The sequence below is a fragment of the Leptonotus elevatus genome, chromosome 10 (genome assembly GCF_054856555.1).
Source record: "Leptonotus elevatus isolate MCC_2025b chromosome 10, RoL_Lele_1.0, whole genome shotgun sequence".
In the NCBI taxonomy this organism is placed as follows: Eukaryota; Metazoa; Chordata; class Actinopteri; order Syngnathiformes; family Syngnathidae; genus Leptonotus; species Leptonotus elevatus.
The window spans coordinates 5,830,185-5,857,593 of NC_141248.1; the positions used below are offsets into that span (position 1 = coordinate 5,830,185).

At 39.8% G+C, this 27,409-nt stretch overlaps 2 protein-coding genes across 3 annotated transcripts; both read right to left on the reverse strand.

Moving 5' to 3' along the window:
* Positions 1 to 4,460: 4,460 nt before the first annotated feature.
* LOC147166846 (G protein-coupled receptor 22-like) lies at positions 4,461 to 22,387 on the reverse strand. Of its 2 annotated transcripts, XM_086087213.1 has the most exons (3): positions 22,209 to 22,387; positions 9,114 to 9,250; positions 4,461 to 6,817 (listed from the first exon to the last, which is right to left on the reverse strand). In XM_086087213.1, exon 3 carries the CDS (start codon positions 6,706 to 6,708, stop codon positions 5,203 to 5,205), a length of 1,506 nt encoding a protein of 501 aa, XP_085943339.1. In that variant the 5' UTR covers positions 6,709 to 6,817; positions 9,114 to 9,250; positions 22,209 to 22,387; the 3' UTR covers positions 4,461 to 5,202. The 2 variants fall into 2 exon arrangements, with proteins under 2 accessions (XP_085943339.1, XP_085943338.1); XM_086087212.1 differs by lacking the exon at positions 9,114 to 9,250.
* Positions 22,388 to 23,022: 635 nt separating this feature from the next.
* cidec (cell death inducing DFFA like effector c) lies at positions 23,023 to 26,612 on the reverse strand. Its single transcript, XM_086088111.1, has 6 exons — positions 26,452 to 26,612; positions 26,296 to 26,371; positions 26,068 to 26,221; positions 25,751 to 25,900; positions 23,807 to 23,997; positions 23,023 to 23,324 (listed from the first exon to the last, which is right to left on the reverse strand). The coding sequence occupies exons 2-6, from the start codon at positions 26,346 to 26,348 to the stop codon at positions 23,135 to 23,137; spliced, it is 738 nt and encodes a 245-aa protein (XP_085944237.1). The 5' UTR covers positions 26,349 to 26,371; positions 26,452 to 26,612; the 3' UTR covers positions 23,023 to 23,134.
* Positions 26,613 to 27,409: the final 797 nt, after the last annotated feature.

The following is a 27,409-nucleotide window of genomic DNA, read 5'->3' on the forward strand; positions in this document are numbered from 1 at the left end:
GTAAATTGTCTCAATGATTGTCTTAAAGGAAAAATGAACAAATAAAACAAAACAAACCTTACACAAACTTGGTCTGTGAACCCGGGCCGCCTGCATCAAATAAAGCGACGGTTGCACATGCGTGTTAAGTTGGTACCCTCTTGAAAAGACAAGAGCCTCCTTTGCAATACACTTTCGTTCTCCTCGCAGCTATTTCGGCCAAATGCCCTGTCAACAGTCATACCAGTTACTCCAGCAGAGGGCAGTGTCTCCTAATGTTTTTCTTTCTTTCATTATTGTAATACAAGCCATATACACATCATTACAGACCTAACTAACAGCCTAACACATATACCAAATCAGTTTCACATCGTGACTGCATGGGACTGGATGGAATTATGAACACTTCCAAATACCCCTAGAACATCAAACTTTGCCACATGTCCTGATACAAGAGGGTGTGTAGTTGTGCACACTTATGCAACCACATTAACTTACTTTCACCTTCCCACTTAACATTTTTTTTAATTGAGTTGTACAGGTTATAGGTCATATTGTGGATTAATATCACAAAAAAACTGGTCTTTGAACTGGGGTTTGTAGACTTTTCATTACTTACAAGTTACCACCAGTATGTTGTTCATATCTAAAATGGTGCTTGACTAATATACTGTAAAACACGACTGTTCCACTAAGACGTCGGTGGTCTCACTGTACCGCCTATGTTTGAATGCTGCTGACTGATCACCCTAAAGCCTGAATCCCTCATACTGTAAGATGAGCTTTTTTCTTTAGACTGCAGAGTTCATCCCACACAGTAGAAAACCCCACGCATATTCGAAGCGTGTTGGCATATTTTGAACAAAAGTGCACTGGATGGCTCAATGGGACAAATGTGACCTGATCGGATGCAGAAGATGTACAGCACCTTAATCATGATAAGCAGTACAGGTAATGAATGGCTCGATGAAACTAATCAAATCTTGAATTGTACAGTATGTTAATAGACATTTTAAGAAGTGGAAAGTGCAAAATTCACAAATAGACCAGTTTGTCATTTATTTATAGACTCAAATCAAAATACAGTACATTCACGTAAGTACATCATCATGAAAAATAGAGGAAATACACGTTCATAAAGTATCAACATACATCTTTCTGGTTGTGTTTACATTCAACAGTGCGTGAGACATCCCATGGCCTCTGCGATGAGCTTCAGTGTGCGCAAAGCGTGAGAGCAGAGAACACACAAGCACGCGCAACAGAATTATATTACTCCTATTAAGTAACCACTTCATCTGCAGTGACACTTCGTCCCATTAGTTGTATTCGCGCCGAGCCATTCGGGACCAGATGTCTGGGAGGCGTCTGACATGAGCCAGCTGCAACCCAAACAACATCTACAAAATGTCTGCCTAAGATCACATGGGAGCCAAGACTGCTGCTGTACATTGCGATTCTCCACTTTGTATATACAGCATGTACATTTGTGTCATTTTTAAGGAAACAATTGTTCAAATCTAAAACAAACAAAAAAAGGGAGAAAAAATATATTTTTGGCAACATCTTAGCTGTGATATAATCCATAACAATAAAACAGTAATAAATAGGTTTGAACAAAAATAAATAATTACATAGAATAATAATGTTGAAAGTAGGGGTGTCAAAATTAGTGAATTTCTATTAATTTTGAGTTAATTTAAAGTTCCTTTAACACCACCCAAAAAAATTTGAACACACAATTAATGACCTCCCCTTACTTGGAAAGCCTGTACTGGGGGAATCCCCGTCAAAATTGAGTCGTAATGTAATAATAATGCATATATTTGTGGAGACTCCGGTCAAGATGTATCTTACCATTTTAAAAATGTGCAGAATTTCAAGTTACTTCATGTTAAAGATTAGATGGCTATTAATATGAAAAGAAAAATCCACTGAACTGTCACCAGTGTCTTACAAATGCAATTATACCATCTAGTGGCAGAAAAATGACCTCAACACAAATTAATATCACACTCGTTTTTTTACAGTACAGTACATCTTTTTAGTTTTAACTCAATTTTATTAATTATTATAAAATTGCTGTATCAATGACTAAAAGATGCAGCCATATTTCTATTAGTTTAACAATTGTTGACACCCCTAGTTGAAAGTGTATGAATTGTAACTAGACAAAGCGCAATTTCTGCAGAAATTGAGTAGGAATGCTAAAAAGCTGAATGCTAAGATTTAAATGCTTGTGCTTATGAAGTAAATTGAAAGAAATTATGTGAAACTTACACATTTAAATGACAAATGAATAAAAAGAAAACTTGAACTGCAAAAATGTCTAGGGTGGGATTGAATCATTTCAGAGAAATTATCATCCATTTCCTGATATGATAGTCAGTTGGTATCGAACCATCGAATGTACTAAAATGTGGTCCAAGCAGGGTTTGAACCCAAGTTCTCTGTGGTGTGAGGCAATTGCTATAAGAAAAGTGGGTGTGGAAAGTGGTACTAAGAAAAAGTTCAATGTCAGTCCCATTGAAAATGAATGGGGGAAAGTTGATTTTTAACATTAAATTGTGAGAATACTGTAAGTCATGTGAAATCAGACGATATATATATATATATATATATATATATATATATATATATATATACCCCAGGAGGCATGAATTTTTGAAGAAATTTGAAATTTGAACTTGTTGATGCAATGGACTGAACACCATTTCGTTATTTGTCAGTGCCCCAAAATATCTGCATCTACACCATAAAATACTGTTTTATCAAATAAACAGATACATGCAGTTAATTATTCATACCCTAACAGACTTTGACTTAGTGGGCATACAGTTGAATTATAATTAAATAATTTAGTGGGCATAACAAAATGAAATGCTGAATAACAGGCAGATGTTGTGTGACGACTAACTTAAAACATTTTGAAAGAAATTCCATGTTGATTTTTTCATGGGTTTTATGTAAAAACATAGTTTGATAGACTGGTATAAAAGCTAATGAAGATCATTAAACATACAACTCACCATTATGCTAATTGCAGTTGTTGTAATTAGTGTGTAATCTAGTTTGTTCCCTTCCAAAACCTCGAAATTCATATTTCACAAACACAATATTTCTTTCAATTATTTTGTTTATGGAGCAATCCTCTCACATATCATATGTTCCTGAAGGAAGGTCAGTATGAAAATACATTTTATTTTATTATTAGAGGCAAATTAGAGATACACGTACATTTTAATAATAACACTGTAACATCTGACCATACAGTAACAACTTAATCATTTAATTAATGCATTTTAATATTTCACATTTGCTCATAATGATCCTCTGCCCCCCACTATGAATATAAACCTCCTACACTCTGACATAATTAAACCTCAGCACCATATTTAATGCGGTACACACTGTGCTTGTAAATATACACCAGGGTTCCGTTGTGTTGGTGACTAAAGACACGGCATAGCACAAAATGAAGGTAGACGTCATATGAAACAAACTTTAAATATTTATACAGTCATTTAAATTCATTCATTTACATTCTTTTAAAGCTGTCTTTGAGCGTCTGAGTGGGTGGCAAATGTGATCATCTGTTGGCTAAGCATATTTTTGGGGGAGCAGTTACATAAGTGTTGCTGTGAGAAGCTTCATCATACAAGTTCCCATGTAAACAGCAGCCGATGAGGTAAAATACACTTTTCCCAAGCTATATATATGGTGGTTCATCATTCACAGCCCAGCAAAATCGCAGCTTTTCAAGCGATTGTTAATTTTGGGTTTGAACAGTTTATTAGTAAGTCCGATTTTCCATCATGCCACAATATGCCGAGCAGCAGAGAGGTCTACTGGAAAAGTTGAAGTGTCATTAAAGAGATTTTCAGCAGCATGAAGTTAATATTTTGTCTAGAATTAGGCTAATTTGATAACTTCATTATTTGTTACGTACAAACAATACCTTTAAAAACACATTTTGCCATTTGTTATCAACTTAAAAGGAACCCCGACTGTAATTACAAGTTTGCTCTACATTATTTATTTGGTTGTTACTAACATTACTATGAGATTATTTTTTCAAAAATCATTTCCAGTTTAATGCATTTCTTAGAAACTTTATTTGGACGTATGACGCCATTGTTATTTACGTCGCAACGCATTCAGTAAATAGTGGCGCAGAATGGCGGCAGGCTCTCTGCCGAGCAATGTGAAACGCCAATAAAGAAAGCAAGGTAAGCCTCGTAGCGTTCCTAAAGAAACAACATGCGATCGGGAGAGTCACCCTCCCCCACGCCGTGCTCTCGTCATTCACCAGACGCATTCAAGAGTTTTGATCGTCCCTTTAGGAACGCTACGGAGATTACCTTGTTTTCTTTATTGGCGTTTCACATTGCTCGGCAAAGAGCCTGCCGCCATTCTACGTCACTACGCACTGAATGCGTTGCGACGTAAATAACAATGGCGGCTTATGTCCAAATAAAGTTTCTGCAAAATGTATTAAACTGGAAATGATTTTTGAAAAATGAATCTCATAGTTATGTTAGTAACAACCAAATAAGTTATAGAGTAAACTTGTCACTACAGTCGGGGTTCCTTGTTAAAATGACATCACATGACATACTCAGGGCTCAGCTAACAACCAATCATGGCTCAGTTTGCTAACATCACATGACCTAACCCAAAAAACAGACGAGCAGTGATAAATAAGATTAAAAAAATATCAGTTTAAAATTTTTTAAACCCCCCAGATAGATTAAAAACAGGTGGATTTTGCTGCTTAATTCATATTCCACAAGCGCAGTGTTAATCAGAACGTCGGGTTTAGATTAGTGGGTCTGCATAGAAGATATTGTAATACATTTTTTTTACTTGACTTCCCCTTTAAATGCAAGTGGAAGCAGTAAAACTACTAATAAAAAAAAAAGTTATATGGTCTCGAAGATTTTCGCCTATTGGGCTGGGTCTGGAACATTTCCCCCCGCAATAAACAGTAATTCACCGTATTACAGAATATACACTTGAAAGTTTATTGTCTTGTGACGTTGTTCAACCTCAGAGGAGTCGACAACATCCCACCCGAGGTAACGGCTCGCTCTGTTTGCTGCTTATTGTTCGAAAGCGTATCCAATCGGTGCACATCTGTTTGTCAGCAGCTATCTCGCGCTAGCTTCACGCTCTAGTGAGGGTGGAACACATCTGTGAACCATCAGCACGTGTGCATGTGTTTCACAGCGCCTCCGCCAGGCAGCGGTCAGATCCTTCGCTCGCCTCCAGCCGCACCCGCCGGCTGCTTTTTCTGTTTTCCACCCAGGTGTTGTGGATGACGGTGCCCCCTGGTGAAGGGTCCACCTGAAGCAAGGACACCACTCTCTTTTTAACCTTAGCCCGAAGAGCACGCCGCAGCTTTTGCCGCGTGAAAGCGTAAAGCAGAGGGTGGGACACTGTGGTGCCATAGGCCAGAGCCAGGAACCACAAGCGGAGGCTGACCAGGGGGTCGCTGGGACCTATGGCCAGGATTAGCATGTTGACTACAGACAGGGGAGCCCAGCAAGCGAGGAAGGTGGAGATGATGATGAGGGACATCCTGAAAACGCGGCGCTGGCGCTCTCGCCGGTCTCGGTGACGCCGCACGGCGCGCCGGAGGGCGATGATGGCCGACACGGAGGCCTGGACGCCCATTGTGGCGGGCATATGGCTGACAGCACCTGCGTCGGTCGTGACCAGTGGGGCAGAAGAAGATATGGCAGGGGGGGAGGTTGCTGTGGGAGTGGCCGATGAAAAAGGTATGAGGGGGGGGTGGCTGAGTTGTTTGGTGGCATCTGCGGTGCATTGCTCCCTTTCCAGCTTGCCACTACTAATCATCTTCAGCTTGGTCTTCTTTTTGGGGGCTTTCATGTGGAGAGCTGTGCAGGAGGGGCCTATGAACCTCTGAGTCTTCTTCATGTGGATGCCAATTCTGAAATTTAACGCCCTCAGGATTCTGGAGTAGGTGAACAGCATTGCCGTGACAGTGGTGAAGAATATGGGAACCTGCAGAATTAGGTGGTAATACGTCCCCGGGCCCAAGTGGTCGCCCTTCCCGCCGATGCACAACAGGGTCCGATTACGCCACGCTGGCACCACTGTGGCGCTGATGCTATTGGAGGACAGCGACAAAGCCGTCTCCGGTCCTCTCTTCGCAATCCCATCGCCACTGCTCAACTGATCCTCCAGCAGTGGGATGAAAAACACAGCGACGGACGCGAGCCAAACGGCCGCCAGGAGGAGCGCCGCCCTGCGCGTCGTCAGCAGCCTGTTGGCCGGCCGCACCGAGATATCGTACCGGTCCAAGCTGATGACAAGGATGTTGACGGCCGTGGCCACGCTGGCGAAGGTGACGCAGGCCTCGTGAAAGCAGCACAGCACGGCCAGGTTGGGGCCCGGGGGCAGCAGCACGACCGCCAGGGTGAGAGGCAAACACAGCACGCACACGGCCACGTCCAGCACGTGCAGGCTGACCGTCACCATGTTGCTGACCGAGTCCACTAAATTCGACTGGGAGCAGTAGAGAACCAGCACAGTCAGGTTGCTGCTGAAACCCAACACCAGCTCCAGCATGAGGAAGGCCGTGAGTGACACCTGGAACCCGAGGGAGTACGACGTGTACCGTGATGACGGGCTACTGGACCATGCCTCACCTCCCTGCTCTCCCCCAAGGCCGGCTGAGCTCGAGGTGTAGCTGTCGGTCTCCATGGCTGCCTCTCAGTCCTCACATATTGTGCCTGTCACTCTCTTGATGGAGTCCCGTGATACACCAGGCTGGGCTTCCATCGTGCAGGGACGAAAGAGAGAGCGAGAAGAGCTGGGGACACAAAATGCAGACACGTGAGAAATGAACTGTGATGGACAGAAGGAAAACACATTATTCTCTTTCAGCAGAGGTGACATCAATCATTTTCTACAAGTACACATCTATCACTCTATAAATCTATCTATCCAGTTATCTAGTTCCTTCTTGTCAGTACCTCCGATTAGCATTTTGGGCTCAGCCTCAGCTCGAGACGGGAGGCATGTCGCTTTCCGAACCGTAGGCCGCCACAATAAGCCATCACAAATGTGTACTGGAGCTCAGGGGAAGGAACACATTGAACGAAAGTAAGTAATCAGACCCACAGGCAATCAACTGCTCCCTCGGTGGATCAATAAAAACAACAAGAATCGGCAATTTGGGCCAAATTGGTTACAGCTCAACTCTAACTGTGCAAGACTGTGTAAATGATAGTAAACAGGCTACTACTTTGATCAATGCAGAGTCTGACAAAACAAAACAGAAGGATCAAATGCACATACAGTACCAGACAACAACCATTTACTCACATTCACTATGGACAATTTAGTCTTCAATAAGCATATATGGAATTTGGTAGTTACCTTAGAAATGATTTAATATAGTCTGTCTAAGTGTCAAACCAAAACTTTATTATTTATTGTTCTCAATTATTTTATGTTACACCCCCATAGAAAGAAGAACACACACCCCCCCCCCCCCCACAGCACTCCACCGCGACAATAAATACGATTCATTTGCAGAGGTGTACTCTGCATAAACATTGTTTCCTTATTAACATTAAAGAAAAGAAAGAAGAAATATAGATCAACTTATAAAGAATAACTTTGGTCACATTGTTTTTTCGTATGTAACACAAAAGATTTGAAGTGCATCAATTTGCCTGAAAAATAAGAATGTGAATAATGAGAGTGCCACTGCCACCTACTGTACTGGATGTGCAATCACCCCAGTAGGGCCCATCCCACTATTTGCGAAGGGCAATCATAAAGGCAACATTTTAGACAGGGTTCTTACAGTACATTGGATCGTGTTCGATTGTGCAGATGTTTTACCATTTTGCAATCATTCTCTGGGAAAAATCCCTTATATATTGTCCAGCAATTATAAAATACATTTTATGTTGTTGATGGTATACTCCTTAATGATAAAAAAAGCTTAAAAAATAGTGCTGTCAAGTGATTAAACTTTTTGAAACTAAACTCCCAGCCATTTTCACTGAAGCAACCCCCTTCGCTCACGGCTGTTTTACTTGATTTTGACTGATTATGCAAGACCCACAGAATATTGTGTTCTATTGCTATAAAAACATGGAACCTTCCAAAGGAAACATTAGAGTCTCTTCTATAATCAGGAAATAAAGTATATCTGTACTGTATCTGTTTCCGTTTAGCAGCAGTTCGCAGCAGAATATGCTTTCGATGTTCACATTTCTTGTGAAAACACCTTCAAAAAGAGCTTGTCAAATATACTCTGCTGCCACCTGCTGGCCGTTTTTTGTAATAACTACCATTTCTTTAAACCACCTCTTCATGTCAGAAGCGGCATCAAAGCCTTCTGTATGCTCTTGCATAAAAAGCATAAAAAATGTATAAATACGTTTTTGGGGGAGTAAAGGACAAAGTATTAAAAAACTTATTTGGGTTTGAATCAGTTAACTGCACAAATGTCCGTAAATAATCGTATTTTTGTGTTTCTACTGCTATTGCCTACAAAGCTTATAACAGATATTTACTTGAGTAAGAAATCGTGGAATTCACACCAAAAAAATCATCAAATTAAAAAGTTTATTTAGATTCAAAGACTGTTCAAATAGCTTTCGTTGATCCTTGAATACAATTCTTCTGTAAAATACAACTGTTGACCAAAAAGTGACTCAGCTACCGCGAAGCTGAGTTGTGTCTTATATTCATCTGATAGAAACAATTCTCAAAACGTCTCGCTTGCAGGTTTGGTTCTGCCGACGAGGACCACACTCGAGCAGCGTTGCGGTTTTGCTCCGACACGATACGCCAAAGATGTACAACTAATGTGGTATTTGGCTTTAAAAAGTGCACAAATTAATTTGGATTTGTCCAATAAGCATCAAGAAAGTGAAATACGATCTTTCGAAAAGTGTGAGGTGGAGCTAAAAATAACCACAATCATCTGTTTGCTCCCATCTTAGTCACAAATCTAAATAGGGGAACCTTTGGTACAGCACACATTGTACTTTCAGCGAAGAAGAATGAAAATAAACCATGCCATGAGTCACATTTGATATCATACAAAACACTTGTTAGCACTTCTATGTTTAGAATTACAAACTTACTGTAAATTTGTTATCTGTCTTGCTGAGTGGAAGGTGCTTCTTTGTATCTCGCTAAGGTTGACATCACAGCAGTTTCATGTGGCGTTGCTATGACGACTACGGTGACTGAAGGAGCACTATGCGGGAAATAGAAAATCCTGGAACCAAAAGAGACCAAAGAAGTCAATTGGGACCAAGGTTCAATAGCTGCCTCAAACTTTAGGGCAAACGATTTTTGTTATGTAACAGAGACAAATGTATACCGCAATACGCTTCTAATTGTAAAGGCCTGCACACGGAGGGTATTTAGTATCTTGTTTTGTATCGACAGGAGCAAGGATAAAGAGAAGAGAAGCCAAACGAAATTTGCTCATTACGCGAGGCTTCAGATGCAATCAATAGGACGTGTTTTAAAGAAAATCACACTTCTATTCAGCTATTGGCTAACATTTCAAAGTCAACAGTTAAAGCACTGGAAGAGGAAGCTGCAAATCAAGAGTGCAGACAGCGAAAACCACTATCAACCTCTGTGTTGCTCAGTTACCCTTCAGCAAACTAGTAGGGTTGCCGCGGCAGCTGCTCTGCGCAGGTGCCTACATGCCCGTGACAGTGTTGTGAGGGAAGCACAACAGAGTTCAACCGCAGTTAGCTTCAAGCATGTACACAGTGGTATGAAAAAAAAAGACACCGTTTGTCAACAGGAAATCTTTCTAATGGGGCCCTCAAAGAATTCCACTAAAACTGACTGCTTTCTGTTGACATGCGTTTTGTTCTCCCTGGATACTGTAAAGAGCGGTTGTGGGAGGAAACGGAAGTCCCTAAAGATCAACAGTGCACTTGTCCTGATTATTTTTAGTAATGCAAGTAAATTATGGACTTCTTGTCAGGCAAGCCTTGATAACACAAGCGAGAAAGCAGTTTGGACGTTCGAACCCTAAGTGCTTTGCCTCTCCTGAGTGGTAAATGGGCAAAATGGGAGGAAAGGATGCACACAAAGGAAAATTAGGTGCACAAAAAAAGCAGTAAGTAAAAAATGAACGCCAGTTTTTTAAATGATTGGTTCAAGGATTCCAAAAGGATCACACATTTGTTTTTTAGCACATCTCTCACCTGGGAACTGAGCGTGAAGGATAAAACGTCACGCAGTCAACCAACAGCTGCAGTTCATTAGAGAAAATGAACAGCTGAGAGAAGGAGTAGAAAGGAAGAGTGGGAGCTGATAAACAAGGCCTCCCGGGGAACAGAGGTGGGAGCTTCTTCTTCTTTTTTTCCCCGCTATGAAATCTTACATCAGTCTTACCCGAACCGGAGAGAGAGAAAGAGAGCTTGCCTGCTTTCCAAAATATTCTTAATTGCTTAAATTCCAAACTTAGCACTAACAAAGTTGTTGACAAAGTACAAATCTAGATCAGCCTTCCTCAAACTTCGCATTAGGAGCAAAACGGGTTGCAGGTCATTTTCTTTGGGGGTTCGGTGATTGTCAGAATAACATAACTGTAAGTCAGTTTGAATGTCAGGTACCACTTCCCATGGGGGCCACTAGATTACTTCAAGTGTTCACATATAACTTAAAGAAGAAAAAACAAAACATCGATCCATAGTCTACTGCTGATTGTCATTAGGGTGTGACTTTGATACAACATGATCCAGTAGCCTATGGAGGACCAAAAGTGCAAACATTAAATACATGAACACACCATTAAATAATAAATAAATGTGTCATTAATTGATTAAATGTTTCATTTATTAATCAAATATGGAATTAAATAAATCAATGTGTTATTAACTCATTCACTGCCATTGACGGCTATAGACGTCAAAAATTCATTTAAACTATTTCTATTAGTTTAACATTTTATCCCACTTTTGTTATCAAGAGTATGAAAACCTAGAATTTTTTTTTATTGTTCATTTAGAACACTTTGGTGAGTAAACTAGTGAAGTCATGGGACTAATTATGATTAAAATATGTAATCACCTGACGCCCCTAATTTTTTATTTTATTTTTCTTTTTTTTAAAGAAAAGATTATTAAAAATAAAAAATGGAAAAAAAATAAAAAGAAGAAAAGATTATTAAAAATGAGGGGTGCAGGCGATTAACATGTTTCGTAATTAATCGCATGACTTTACTAGTTAATCACATATTTTATATCTGTTCTAAATGTACAATATTTTTTTTTAGGTTTTCATACTCTTGTTAACAAAAGTGGTAAAAAACTAATAGAAATAGTTCAAATGAATTTTTGACGTCTATAAACATCAATGGCAGTGAATGAGTTAAATGTGTCATTAATTAATTAAATGACCTATGATTATTTGTAAAAATATATATATATATAATTATTTCTCTATTTAATTAATTCTTTCATTGTCACTGTGTTGCGGCGTTTTATGAATTTATTTTATCTGTCAAACTCACCCATCAAAGTTTGGTGGGCAGGTCCTAACACCTGATTGGTCACCCTGCTCATCAAGTCAAGGCAAATCCAAGTCAGAATAATGAATTGATGCAGAGTGAGTAGCTAGTAAACACAATTCAATCGGCTGGGTGGCGCTATTGACCTAAAAAGGTGAATTACCATTAGACTCAGATTTACGCTCTCATGAGGTGCTTTTTGAGACGTGTTGAAATAGAAGTCACTTTTTTCGCATTTCCTGTAGTCATGTGACACCGCTCGGTAAAAGGAAGAAAAGGAAGTTGGAAGTACAGGGCCACTCGCTTTTGTGTCGGAATTGCTTCCTGAGGGGACAACAAGTTTTATTGAGCCAAGGCTGCCGCGGCTCCATACACGCAATACTATTTATTCTCGTGACGTTCATGAGGAACAGTTAGCGTGACGTGACCGCCTACAAGAACTGCGAGGTCTCGCGAGAGTCGAAGCGGGACATTACGAGAACTACGCCTCAGAAGCGAGTCACTCTTCAATGGAAACACCTACAAGTCAAAACTGTACTCTAGCGAAATAGTAGAAATATCGCTTTTATTTTTATGTTAGTTTTGCACAATAACAAGACTCGATCACTCTATTTCAGCAACAACAACAAAAAAACATCACCTTAGCCACCATGTTTCTAACCTCTTCAGGCCAAAGCAGTCGATTAGACAAGATTTGAGTGAATCAGCCACGCCCACTAACTTTGACGGGCGAGTTTGACAGATAAAATAAATTCATGAAACGCTGCAACACAGGAACATGAAGTGAAATAATTACATATATATTTATATATGTAGGTAATTTAATTAATGACACATTCATTTAATTATTGGTTTATTTAATTCCCTATTTAATTAATAAATGACACATTTAATTATTTCATGACACGTTTATTTAATTATTTAATGATGTATTCATTTATTTAATTTTGGCACTTTTGGTCGTCCATAGTAGCCAGCCAATCACAAGACATTTGGAGAAACAACCATCCAATTCACCTCCATAGACAATTTAAAGTCTTTGACGAACTGCATTAGTGATGGGCATGACAGTTATTTTAAGTGAACTGAATCTTTAGAATCAGTTCATTTAAAAAAAGAACGTTCAAAAGATTCGTTCATCGAATCGTTCGTCTACGCAATGTTGAGGGTGAATCTGGAACGTTTGCTGAGGATGAATTTGGAGCTAATGAGCACAATCTCACTTTTGTTGCTTTAGATGGAAATTTGAAGAAAATCACGATTTGATTTCTTAGAGAGTTTAGTTTTGGATAGTGTGAAGTTCACATTGAATGAAACCAGCACGTGATTAGCAATGGGAAGATGTGTAGGGAAGTAAATGTGCTCTTGTAGTCCAAAACAAAATAAAAAGGACAGAGTGAAGTCCTTAGAAAGGGCATGGATAAGGTTCTACATTTGTATATTAGAATTCCCCATTACAATTACATTGAAGGAGTGAACAGATATAGTGCTGTGAATTTTTTTTTGAAAATGGAATATATTTCACTTCCTTCCTCTTGTCGTCTAACCATACTGCCATTTTGACAACCTGTTAAATGCAGCTTTTCCCACAGGAATAGCAAGATTATTATCTCTGCTTCTTCTGCACTTCACTGCTGTTTCATTTTGACCTATTGTGTGCCGTCTTGTCATCACAGGTTGCGTCGTCCAAAAAGGAAAGCAATTGGATGTTGCAGAGCAGTTATTTGGTCTCACACAGTAGCACTGTGGGAGTTCACTTCCTGCTGAGGTTCTGGTTCTTGAGCCAAAGACAAAATGTATCCATTACTCAGGTTCATGTTATTTATTGATTTCTTTAGATAAGTCAAAATAGGCCATTGCATTGAAAAGGGATATAATAAGAGTGCAAGGTGATGATAAAGTCAAATCAGACCATAAAATGAGGGATATACACTAAGGTATTCAATTTATTAATTTTTTTACATTAAAACTGGTTTGTGTCAGATATTTGTGCTGTAATTGATAGGACAAAGAACAATTAACAGTTTCTGATTCAATAGGTTAACATATAATAGTGTACCAAACACATATATGTGGATGTGTATATATATATATATATATATATATATATATATATATATAATATTTAAATGAAATTAGGCCCCTTTACTTTTCTCAAGTTGTATATATATATATATGTATATATGTATATATATATATATATGTATATATATATCGCGATATTACAGCGCGCAATTCTCGAATCGATTTGATATGCGGCCGAATCGATTTTTAAACATCAATTTTTTTATGGGAATATTCAACAAAACGTCTTACTTAGGGTTAGGATTTACACATTAAGCATGGAAGAATGTTATATTAATGGAACATTAAGCCATAATATTTTATTTCAGTGCTGTTCAAACATGAAACAGACTGCAACCTGTTTGTTAAATGCAGTGGCTGTTTGTTATAAACCTGAATTTTCAGATAAATAAATACATTTTCATACAAATCTTACAGTGTACATGTACAAGTTTACTGGTTAGTAATTTCAAAATTTTTGTTAAAAAAAAATCGCAATAATCAATTTATAGATTCGTATCGGGATGAATCGGTATCGAATCGTGATACGAATCGAATCACCAGGTACTAGGCAATTCACACCTCTAATATATATATATATATATATATATATATATATATATATATATATATATATATATATATATATATATATATATATATATATATATATATATATACACAACTTGAGAAAAGTAAAGGGGCCTAATTTCATTTAAAATTGCCCAAAAATTAGAATCCAGAAAATACGTTTGCAAACAAAGGCTGATGTTGAAATAATTTGCACGCAATGTTATATGACTATCAATGACTCGTTATTCGCTTTGCGGTGTTTCGATTATTATTGCAGAAAAAAACAAGATTGAACCCTCCCTCCCCAACACTCTTGCCAAAAAGTGAAGCTTCAGTCACTTCCCTCTGTCAAAGCACAAATTCCAAGAACGCTCATCACTCAGGATGAAACAATGCACACAAATAAAAATGGCAGCATTCAAAAGACCGCGATGCGCGGGGGCGGTCGACAAGGCAAGAGAACGATTGTGGCAGATACAAGTACACACAACATGTACTCTCTACTTGTATGTGTGTGCGTGTGTGCAAATAGGTTCCCTATTGAGACATCAAGCTGTTTATTAAAGCGCGCGCTCTCCAGTCAGCACACCAGGATGGAGACAATTGTCATGTCTGAGCATAACATTTGCTCGCCGCTGCTTGGAGTCAAGCAGCGCGTGAAAGGCACAGACACAAACACACACACGCTACTTTTCCCTCACACACTCATCTTGTTGTACCACTGCGCACCCACTGAGAGCAATTGTAGGTTATAAGTCGAACAGAGTGAGGATGATGGTCTCATCTGATGCAGCTCTGGAGTACATTAGAGGCTCACAAATGTTATGGCTAGTGCGTGAAATGTAAAACAAATAGGAGATGTATACATAATCCCCCACTGAGGGTGACTCTCAGCTGGATGTCTGCTTTAAAACGCCCGCTCTTTAGTACAGCTACCCCATGTGGAGGGGGAGGGCCATGACTTTCACCTTCAAATGTGAGGAAAGCTTCCATTTCGTGGTCCACTTTATGGACTTTAAAAGCTTTAGACATCAGAGAGATTTTGGGAGTAAATATTTAGCCAACACGGATTCTTTTTCACTTCATTGATAATTTTGCACTGTAATCTTGTAGTCACTCTGAAAGACAGTAGAAACAGCGTTGAACTTGAAATTCAATTTATCTTGCTGAAGATAGCTGAACATTAAGTCTTATAGAGACCCTTTTGCAACCCGGCATTCCAGCTTCACAGAAGTTAACGATTCGTAAATTTGAGGAGCAATGCTTCTTGAGAATAGCATAATTAAAAATGGTGCTGGTGTTTTGCAAGGCAAGGCATCTTTAACGAACGCCTCCAAACGCCACCTGCCCCCCCCCCCCGCCCCCCAGTTGTGTGGTGCATTAAAATTGGAGGGGAGTTGTAGGGCGAAGACGGTGTCTCCACCCTACACCCCCCTCCCCCCCAAAGTATGTTACGTGCCCTATATGTCTATAAACAAAGCGTATTGTGCAAAACTAGTGCAGTGGGCAGGAGGCGCACCCGCCACCAAACCCCCACCCACCCCACCGGGACCCCGGCGGGCATATGGGACCAGCCCGGCGGGAACACAATACCACCCACCCGCCCGGCCCCCGGAGCCCCGAGACCCGGGCCATGGATGGAGCCCCCGGCCCAGGGGAGGGGGAAGAAGACTATTATTGATAAGACTATTTAAATGTTAGCAACATTTTAAACTGTTTCTTGACTCCAAATAACTCTTGGCAAAGCCATTAATCACCAGGGTCACATATACATAGTATTCACATAACGTCACCGAACCCCACTTATCGACCAAGCAGGCCTTTCGTGGGACAAACGACCAGCAAGACAACGCAGCCAAATGCTGAGGAGCGCTCGAGTTGCACAACGGTGCACACGTGTGCCGTTCACTGGTGCAAAATTGAGCAAACAAAGATGTGAAATGAAACTTCTAGATAGTATTCACATGCCGTCATTCGCCCCACATTGTGTTCCGGTCCATGGAATGTCGAATGGGAACGGCAAAGAAGTGTCCGGAATGACAAAGATACATCGAAAGGATTTCCAACCAACAAAGTCTACCAAAGTGTTTTCTGACTAGTTTGATTAAGGTAAGTGACATTGTAAGATGGTAAAAATGCTTTTACCATAATGCGATTGTGATATATGTGAGCCGCTAGCCGTGGCTAGCTCTGGCTAAAAATTTATTTGTGGTCAAGATGTTCGATTTTGAGATCTCTGTGAATACCCACCTTAAGGTTTCTTATTTTCCTTTCCCAACAGCCCAAAAGTTGAAATTGTTGTTAGAGTGTACGAAAATAAGTGATGAATCAACGATGTTGTTGTTTTTGTTGTAACATGCTAGCGCTAGTAGTTAGCACGTTCGGGGGAACTAGCAGCTTGGTTTAAAAATAACCCGAGATTCTTCACCTCAAATTCACAATTGATAAATGCACATAGCAACCAATAAAATCCGACAGTACGTAAGACGCAAGAATGTTCGTGTTTTAAGAGCCATCCTTCCTTAGAGCATACGTTTCCAAGTCGTCCGGTGCGGGCAGTATCGGTAAATGTTTGTAATCCAATCGATTCCACTAACCAAACGTTTCAACGTGTACCGATGCAAAGAGTGTTGTTAAATCTTCTGCATATGTCTTGCTTACACAAGTAACGTTAGAGGAAGCTGGGGGTGACATTCAGTGAATACTATTTATATAGATGACGTCCTCATACTTGGCCATATCCTAAAACGTACAGGGAGTGAGCTATAAATTTCAGAATGTCCAATTTTTGCACATTTACAGTGGTTAAATCCCGGTTTATTCAAGATTTTTGAGGGAATGGAGTCAGTTATAGCTTTTCGCTATTCACAGGCCTACCCGGTTCCTATCCTTCGCGAATAGCGGGGGTCAATTGTACAGTTAAAGATATAATAAAAATGATCCTGTTCAGGATAACAAACAACTGGAGCCTATCCCATCTGACTTCATGTGAAAGACAAACTACCGGTACACCCTGAACTGGTTGCCAGTCAATATCACTGGCTGAGATGGTGTACACAAACAGTTGTAGTTCCTTTAATTAATATTTATTAGCGGTGTTAGAAAAAATCGATTCGGCAATATATTGCGATATTACAGCGTGCAATTCTCGAATTGATTGAATATGTTGCCAAATCTATTTTTCATGGGAATATTCAACAAAACGTCTTACTTAGGGTTAGGATTTACACATTAAGCATGGAAGAATGTTATATTAATGGAACATTAAGCCTTAATATTTGATTTCAGTGCCGTTCAAACATGAAACAGACTGCAACCTGAATTTTCAGATAAATACATTTTCATACAAATATTACAGTGTACATGTACAAGTTTACTGATTAGTATTTTCTAAATTTGAGCTAAAAAAATCACAATAATCAATTTATAGATTCGTATCGGGATTAATCGGTATCGAATCGAATCGTGACCTATGAATCGTGATATGAATCGAATCGCCAGATACTAGGCAATTCACACCCCTAATATTAATTAAAACTTCACATTCATGTTTCAAGCTATCCTAGCGGAATAATCAAATATTTATTGTTCTGTTACACACTAACACATAGGTGTCAAACTCCGGTCCTGGAGTGCTGCAGTCCTGCAAGTTTTGTATGTTTCCGTTCTCCAACACAGCTGATATATGATCAGCTCATCAGCAAGCTCTGCATAAGCCTGATAACGATCCTGCTGATTGGAATCAGCTTGTGTTGGAAGAGGGAAACCTCCAAAACTGCAGGACCGCCGCCCTCGAGGACCGGAGTTTGACACCTATGCACTAACACCTTCCCTTGAGTTGTCTTACGCAATATAATGAGAACCAATACAAGACAACAATGCTCAGTTTTGATTGACACTGTAAAGATTTATCAACATTATTATATATTTATTCAGCTCGCATATAGAAATGAAGGTCAATCCAAATGGAACAATCTTCTTCGCTGGGCTGTCGTGAAATATGACATTTCACTTTCATGTGGCCCTGGACTTATTATACAGCCTCTCGAATGCAGAGGAGGAAAAGTGCTCGAGTCCATGAGAGAATATTGCCCATAATGAGGTCAAGCGGTCTAGAAAATTGATACATGGATAGATTGTGATGATGTATCTATTGTTGTGGTAGTTTACCTTCACCAAATTCACCAAAAGATGATTGATAAACAATTAGCATACATCTCAAAAGATTGAGACCAAGGAGAATACTACTCGCTAGAGTTATGAGTAAATACAACAGGCCATGAGTTGCTGTTAAAATTACTGATTACAACAATGATGACATCACTCCAGGCACAATCACTGCGACGTTAACACCAATAACGCAAGCAGGATTGTTCAAGTCTCTTATTAAGCATCTGCCTGGATTTTTATAACCCTTAATTGTGGCTTTTGTTCAATAATACTGTGTTATGAAGCTATCATTTGTGTCAAGCCATAATCTTTTTGGGCCATTTTATCATCAGCACTCAAGAGCGTGCAACTGGAAGCGGTATGCCAGCATGAAATATAGAGAAAAACATGAGGTGGGGGAGAGCTCATTTTTGCTTATCTTGAAGAAAATCATCTTTAATGTATACTTCTGGTGACGGAACAAGATAAAAGGACTGAGAGCATCCACTGCAGCCATTAAAGATTTGACTGTATTGGAAAACAGATTCATTATTCAGGTGGACTTTTTAGGTCTAGAAAGGTGCAGTTTGGAACAAATCATGCAGACTTGGCACTGGGGGCCTTTGTGTTGTCCTATTACCTGAATTATTTATTTCACAGCTGAAATAGCCAGCCATTGAGAACTATAAACGGGGAAAACAGTGAGCAGAGGAAAATGGAGAGAAAAAGAGATGCACATTTTGACTGAAGGCTTCTTGATCAACTGACGGAGAACCAAATAGGGAATTAATATGTTAGATTAGGCGGCATGAGAGGAATTACAAGGCTGTAACAAAAACACAATCACATGGACATCCTTTTCCCATCTGTTTGCATTCCTACATGATCACACATCGAACACATAAACACACATCAGACACTACAAAAAATCAAGTGTATGGTCATTCAAGGGATTTAGAAATATCTAACGTACCAAATAGTCCTTTCAACTTTTGTGTTGATGACCAGTTGCCCTTCCTAAAATAATGGCCCAATTAATTTTTTTAAATAAAAGAAATGCAAATTATAGGATTAATTGTTGTTATTCTTAAAAACATAATATTTCTGAAACAAATGTTGGTGCATAAATTGTCCTCCAATTCTGGAATGACGCTTAGACACATGATGGAGGTCATGATCGACCCCACAATGTTGCAAAGAACAACCCGTTGCTTCTTCTTCCCTATTCATGCTGCCTTCCCCCTGACTGTTGTGATTTTCTGTCTGCAGGTGATTCGCTCGAAGAAACAAATGAAGCACAGTTTACATGAATAGAATGATTGAGGGCCGAATCCAGTTTTGACATGCTGACTATAACTGTAAAGTGCACTGACATTCAGTGGGACTAAACTATAGGGCATAAGAACACACATAAAAACAGAATAATTATTTGTAAATATGTTCATGTGAATGGTTCATACTTGTATGCTACTGTCCTCATTGTATTGCTGTTTAGTGTGCACATATTATGGATTGATAGCTTGGCCATAGGACATGCATTTTTATTGTGTGTGTCTTATGCATATGAAAAAGAATTGAATGTGGACACGACTCAGCTTTAAATTATTCCATTAAATGACAGTAAACTACCGCTGCATTACGGATCAACTTCTACCACTGCCATTAAATAGTCAACCCCCACTAAGTCCAAGTTACACCATTTTTTTCTGCAGAACATATCTAAAACTGTTAACTGAAAAAAATCTACTGTTTGTACCTATTTTTTGCCTATTTTTTATTACCGTATATCAACATATCTCAACTAATTCTGAGGTATTTGAGGACAAGCTGACAAAAATACATACAATTTGTTCGATGCCAAAATTTGTGATCTTATTGCTGATAATGCCATATTTTCCAAAACGGCGTCTTCGTTATGATCCGTTTGCCTGACCGTTTTTTGCGAGACCCACGGTAGATGTCAGGGCTGGAGTTGCTGTTCTACCGGGATAACGCCTGTTGTGTGACATGGCGACTCTTTCCACATTTAAGGAAACTGAGCCCTCAAGCTCTCAGATTTTTTTTCTTAAAAATTTATCACAGCTATTGTTTTGTGTGTGAAACAAGGGGTCATTTTTTTTGCATGTTTTTTTAAAGTATTTAAAATGTCATAACCTCCTTAATTTTTTTTTTATTACGGAGGCATATTGCATTACCTTGAGTAATTTTTGGGGAGGCTTTGTTTTTTAAGCATTTTTTTTCTTTTTTCTTAATTTTTTTGTGGGGTTTCTGAGTAATTGTTATCTGTTTTTTTAAATATATATTTTTTATGTTTTTTCTGAATATTTTTTTTCTGGTTTTCTGAGTAACTTCCCCCTGTTTTTCTGTTGTTTTTTCTTTCTGTTTTGCTAAATAATTTGTTTCCAATTTTCCAGAATAATTTCCCCCTGTTTTTCTGAATAATTACCCCCCCCACACACACACACACACATTGTTGTTGTTTTTTAATGAAAAAAAAATATTTAAACAGAAACAAATATTCTGAAAAACAGGACAAATCTGAAAAATTTAAACATTAAAAAAATACACCAAAAAACAAAGCTAAAATTAGTCAGAAAAACAACAGGATTTTTTTCAGGTGAATGCAATACGCTTCTGTACCTTATTATCAACTAGATTTACTTAATAAATAAATAAATAAAAATTTAACAACAACATTTTGTTCCTTTTTTAAGCTCTGTTCAGTGACATTGGTTTGTAATTTTAAAGGCTTACAAAAAAAATTGTCATGTACCTACATATAGCAGCATGATAGAATTCCAGTAGAGGTCTGCAATCAACTCTTGCGGGGTTGATGCCAGAGAATGCAGAGTGGTAAACTTCTCAAGAAGATATAGAGAAATGTCTGGTGAAAGTATTGGCAGTGTTGGAAAGTAAAACAAATCAGCTAAGGTTGCTGAGGAACACAGATAATGAGATGTTTGCAACATGCACAGATAGAACTTCATAAGTCATATTACTTGACCCAAGTCAGACTTCAGTCTCCAGTGGCTAAAACTTATCAAAGGCTAGACTTGACTTGGTATTTATTCTTGAGTTTCAACATGACTTAAATTTGGGGACTGAGCAACATGTTTTGGCTCAAAGGGGGAATTTGCAGTTATCACTTTATTTGCCAAGCACTCGTGGGCATGCACATCCCTATGGCCTTGCGCTGACCTGTGACCTTGACACCACAGAAAACATTATGAAGTCCTACGATAACACTACACACAAATTAAGCTCAAGTTGTTAAATTGAGCCTTGCATGAAAATATACACAATCACACGACTCCATTTTGACTGTTAACATGATTTGAGTGCCTAAAACCAAATGAGTGGCAAGCAAAACATCTGAATAAACTAACAAGGGTGAACGCACCATTTTCTGTGTTCTGTCCAGCAGAGGAATTTATCTTACGTGACCTTAAAGTAGTCCAACAATAACAACACGCGCACACACAATATAAACAACATATTGCGTGTCAAGTATATGCACAATGAGCTTTTTTGATGTTTGTTTGCTGTAAGGCGCACTCCCAAGGGAGCGTGGGAGAAATCCACAAGCCCGTGACTGTGCCAAGACCTACTCCCACGTACAAGCGCCCCTGCAGACTCGAATAGAAGGCATCCAGCAAATCGCTATTTGCATCATGTACAGCAAGCAGTGTGCAGCGCAGTGAAACTCGTCAAAACTCCGGGACGATATACTCGTTCAATGGACATGCAATAAACATTATGCGTATTGGAGCAATTACTAGTTCCAAGTAACGATTCAAAAGTTGCAAATCTTTGCTAACCGTGACACTTGCATGTTCAGTTGAAAAATTCTCCCACCTGCTTTGTCGAAGTACATACTGTACACATAGTGAGAGACTTCAGGTTGTACTCCTACCTTGAAGCGGGGCGCTCAGCCGCTATCCATGCCCATAAGCCAAGTGTGGATGTGAAGCCTCTTGTCCGTCCGAGCACATGTTGAGCGACAACAGCTTCACTGGCAGTCACCCAGATCCGTACGCAGCTCAGCTCGGCGGGATGCGCGCGTATAGCAACAGCAGTCTCCTGATGGATGCACGTTGCACACAGAGATGACACGGAGTAAGAGGGGGAGGGGCCTTTGAGGACCTTCACCACCATCATCATCATCAGTCAGTAAAGCTCACATGGTTTGGTTAAGACGAGTAATTTTGAGTACAAGTGTATGTGTGTAACCTACTGCAAGCAGAAATCATTTATGGATGACAAACCCCGCATAGGGGGGCTTGTTTATATGCAGATGAGTCTGCAATAAAGTTGTCTAAAGATAATCCCACAAAAAAAAGTCATGCAAATTCATGTCCAAGCAATTGCCTTATTTTATTGATATATGCAGCTCAACAAAACTGCGGTTATACTGACAGTCATTTGTGTTGTCACGAGCACGGACAGAGCATCTTGACTACACATGAGGTCCATTGTAACATTCCACTCAGTCAACCTTGCAGGCAATTTGTCAAAGATCCATCCAGCATTTTGACCTTTAACACATTCAGTAATATTTGCTTCCGCCAGCCCTCACTTGTCTCTTCTCTCTCTCCAGCCGGCTATAACTGACAGGACAGAAGCAGCGACAATTAGGGAAGCGGGGGAAAGACAGCTGGATCTGTTGCCAATTACACTGACTTGACCAGGCTCCATTTTGCCATACACAAGCTTGAGACATGAAGAAATGAGGGGAAATAAAAGTACTTTATTCGTTCATCTCCAGTGGGTTATATTTGACATCCAAGAAGATTACAGAGTTTCAGCAGCAAAAGTAACAGAAACGGTCAGATTCCAACATCAGTAGGTTACTCGACCCAACAAAAAGCTCTGCAGCTGCCCGATTCGGCTCTCCCGGTGCAGCAACATGCCCTCCTCTGGTCTCTCCTCTACTTTGCCCTCCTCCAGAAGCTGCTCCATGTACCAGGAGGAGCCCAGCAGGATGTGGCCAGTGGCCTGCATGGAGAGGACGGTCCATCGTAAAGCCTCCCTAAAAGCACGGCACAAACACGCATTGTATTATTCTCATCAGTAGAGACAGTTTTCATACACTCATGAGAAATGTGCATTACAACATTGTCACATTTCCTGCGCAATTGTCATCTTTTAAAAAAAACATCACTGGCATGATTTTTTTTTATCATTTAGCTCTCCAGTGTTGAGGCAAGCAATTGTGAAATGTAATCCTCTCCCACAAGGTCTGTGCCAGAGTTGATCACCAGCACCTCTTTGTGATGACATAACTCCTCACAAAATTAATCTCAGAAAAATCTAGCCCATTTCAACTCTGCCACCCACACAGGTTCGAAGACTAATACAGTTTACTCTGCGTGATATTTTCCCTGCACAAAGTACAGTGCAAATGCTATTGTGCAGCTGCTTACAATATATGCAGCGTACTCAACATAGTGATAAGAACTCATGCATTCTAAACTTAAAACACCAAAATACAACAAGAACTCATTCACTCACTTAAACATCTTTTTGGCCTCGTAACAGCGCACTTCATAGGACAAGGAATAAACACCATACAGTGTTGCTTTGACATTCAAGCAGCCAATGAAATCGCTGGGGTTGTTTTTGTACAGGTCAAAGGTCAGTTTGGCCACATCTGTCCGGTGCTGCGGCCTGTGTTTGCTGAGCTCGTCTTTGAAGGGGCTGTTCTGGAGAAAGACAGTCAGGTCAAAAGGGTCACCACCTTGGCTTTTGCGTGACGGGAACAAAAGTCGACGTCATTAAAACAGATTTTGAAGAAGGCCAAGACTTCCGAGGATTCGATTGCAGCATTTAGAGCCACCGTGCGATGGTTACAAATACAACTAGAATCCAGGCAAAAAATGCTCATTTCCATTCACTTGAATGTTATCCGCGCGGCACGGATGCCACTCGCGTATATTTTTACCGCAACATTCGCCATTTCATCCACAGGCACTTATGAAATTATAAATATGGTTAAATATTGCTTTAAAATGGACATCAACCCAAATGTTTTCTTGACAATAATATGTTTGTGCCCCCACTAGTCTAAAGATGACACTCTGATTAATACCACATTTGTGGAATATGAGTTAAGCAGTAAAATCAACTCGTTTTCATCCATCAGGGGGCGGCCATTTTCACACTTGCTGTCAACTGAAAATGACATCACAGTTTCTCGGGGAACATCCAATCACGGCTCTGCTTAAAAAAACAGGTGAACCCTGATTAGTTGTTACCTAAGCAACTGTGATGTCATTTTAAGTACAGAAAGTGGCTAAATGGTCGCACCATGAGATGGATAAAAATGGGTGGATTTTGTTGCGTAACCCCTTCAGACCCGCAATTTACTGCTGGGCAATTTTTTTTCTCTTCCCAATTTTGACTTTTTACCCCCCACATAAGAAAAACATGGTAGAACATTTTTGGGGTTGTCTCATGTTTTCATGTGTTATAGTAGACACCAGGATAATATGGCTGTTATGTGTTAACTTACAAAGCTCATATGTAACATTTTTAACACGAACGTCATGCAAATCAACTTACGATTGTGATTGGTTAGCTAGGACCCAATCATTAACCAGAAGTGTTGATATCATCCAAATTATGCGTTTTATTGGTTTACTGTAGACACGCAAATATGTCATGTCCACTGCAATCATCTATGGGTCCGAAGGGGTTTAATTCACATTCCACAAACACAATATTAATCAGAATATTGCGTTTTGACTAGTGGGGCTGCTTGTAACTGCTGTATCGCCATCGCTTGGTGGTGCATGGCGGGCATCTGTGTATCACTCTCTTGGAAATTGATTTTTCCTCTGTGTGAAAGATTTTGTCCATTTTGATGGGCTTTAAATTTACAGGTCATGCAGTGTGAACACAACGCAGCCCCTGCTGCTTCTCACCGCTCCCTCAGAGGATCGGTCAAATGTGGAGAACACATTTCACTCCACTTAAGTGTGTGTAACAATCAATGGTACTTCAACTTTAATGTAAATGGCACTGGAGTTGAAATATGCATGAAACGTCCACATAATTACAATTAGGAATTACAATAGTGAGACGGGACATGTAGTCCTTTGACTGTGGCTCTTGAGGTTTATTTACCGATTAAAAGCCCAGAATTTTACCTCGCACTCAGCTGTTTATTTTATGTTGCATACTGCACAGATGTCACACACATTTAGGCATGCAAGGACAGATCAAGAAAAAAAGGCACACAAATAGTGTTGCGCCTCTTCAACTGAGAGTTGGAGATGTGTCAGTGCCTTGCTCAGAGGCACGCAAACGGCAGTAAAGAAGCAGACTAGCATTTCTCCAATTAGTTGACCCTCTGGTATCTTGGCCGAGCTAAACTTACTGTCACACGTTTCCAAATCTCAATTGTTGGAGCCAGCTAATCCGCAGTGCCACCTAGTGGTGTATGTGACACGCTACCTGAAATGGGGTCCACTTCTGTCCTTTCTCCAACACCATGAGGACAGTGTTCTCAGGCAACGTCATGAAGAACTCCTCCGTGTCCACGCCTGTGCCATCTTCATCCAGCACCAGGCCACTGGCACACAGCACATTTAATGAATCGCTCACCTATACAGGGCAGAAATGGAGACATTTATTTGACAAAAAGAAAATTCATGACATCAGTTTCTCGTAAACATTCACCAGCACGAAAGTCGTGTGCGCTGCTGATGCTACATAAAGTGGGTGAGGGATCACTCAATTTATGGTCTTTCTTTGCCTTCCTTTGTCCATACCTTGTTGATCAGGTCTTCCAACGCATCCGCCATGATGCCCTTCTTCAAACTGCGGTCGGCATTTGTCACTCGGAAAGGTTTTGGCCGAGGAGCTCGTCCTGACAGAAGCTGCTGGGTCACGGACGCACTGGCTGACATGCTGGCAGTCACACACCTGGTGGAAGATTGGGAGGGGGAGGGTGCTGTTAACATAAGAATGATGCAAGAAACCATGAAGCGTTATCTTACTTGGAGAAGGAAGACGAGGTCAGGAGGTTGAGAGACTTCCAAGCATAATCCATTGCTAAAGAGCGAGCACCACAACCTGTATGGCAAAGCTGGTAATGAACACCACAATATGATTCAAAGTTGTTTCACATTGAAAAAGTTTCAACAAATACACACCACAAGGACGCAAAACTCTTATGAGCAAAAACCCCCAGCTCTTCCAATGATTTATACAATATAATCCTGAATGTGGTCACCGGTATCAGAAACTCAGCAAAAACGCGCAGACACACACCCTTCCTTCTCTGAACAACTGAATCACAGCGACAGCTGGCCAGCGAACCTTGTACTGTTAAGCAAGTCAAATGTCGTCATGCAGTGTCATTGCACAAAACTGCATGGCCACCCCCCTTGAATGTCCTGGACTGACACAAAGCCAAAGTGTATAAAGTTCACCAAAATTGTCTTTCAGAAAAGTTAAGATCTCTGTGTGCTAACGTCATGAAAGATAACAATGCAGAATTATTTTTTTTTAATTTAATTTTAAAGAACCATTTACTACATTCTCTTTTAAAGAAACATTCACTACAAATGTAGTTTAAAAAAAACTTTTACAATTTTGTTAAGACCTGAAAATCATCATCTTTTGATCAGTCATTATTCTATTAATAGCATTTGTTTCCTTTATACTGATCCAAATCATCCAACCTTGAGGTTTCATTGAAGGATAACTGTCCCGTGTTACTGCAGCCTCGAAACCCACAAGGCCACAATTTCCACACAATTGATCTTGAAGGATTATTCAATCTCACATTAATTTACTATGCCTCACATTGCCTGAATATAGAGGCAATGCGTCATTCATGAACTTGACAATGCACCCATTGACAAGACAAATGTATTAAAATGTGTACACTGGGGAGAAGCCACTGCATGGCAACCAGTTATATTTGTTTTTTAGTTTTTGTTTGGCTCCTAAAATAAAGACAACCTCTTCTCTCATATATTGTATTTATTATATAAAAGACACCGCTCCGAGACCACTATATGATATGCTTTCTTTGGCCGAAGAGAACAATTATTTAGAGAATCTATACTTCTGGAATTCTCATATATTTATTTAAATACTTCACTG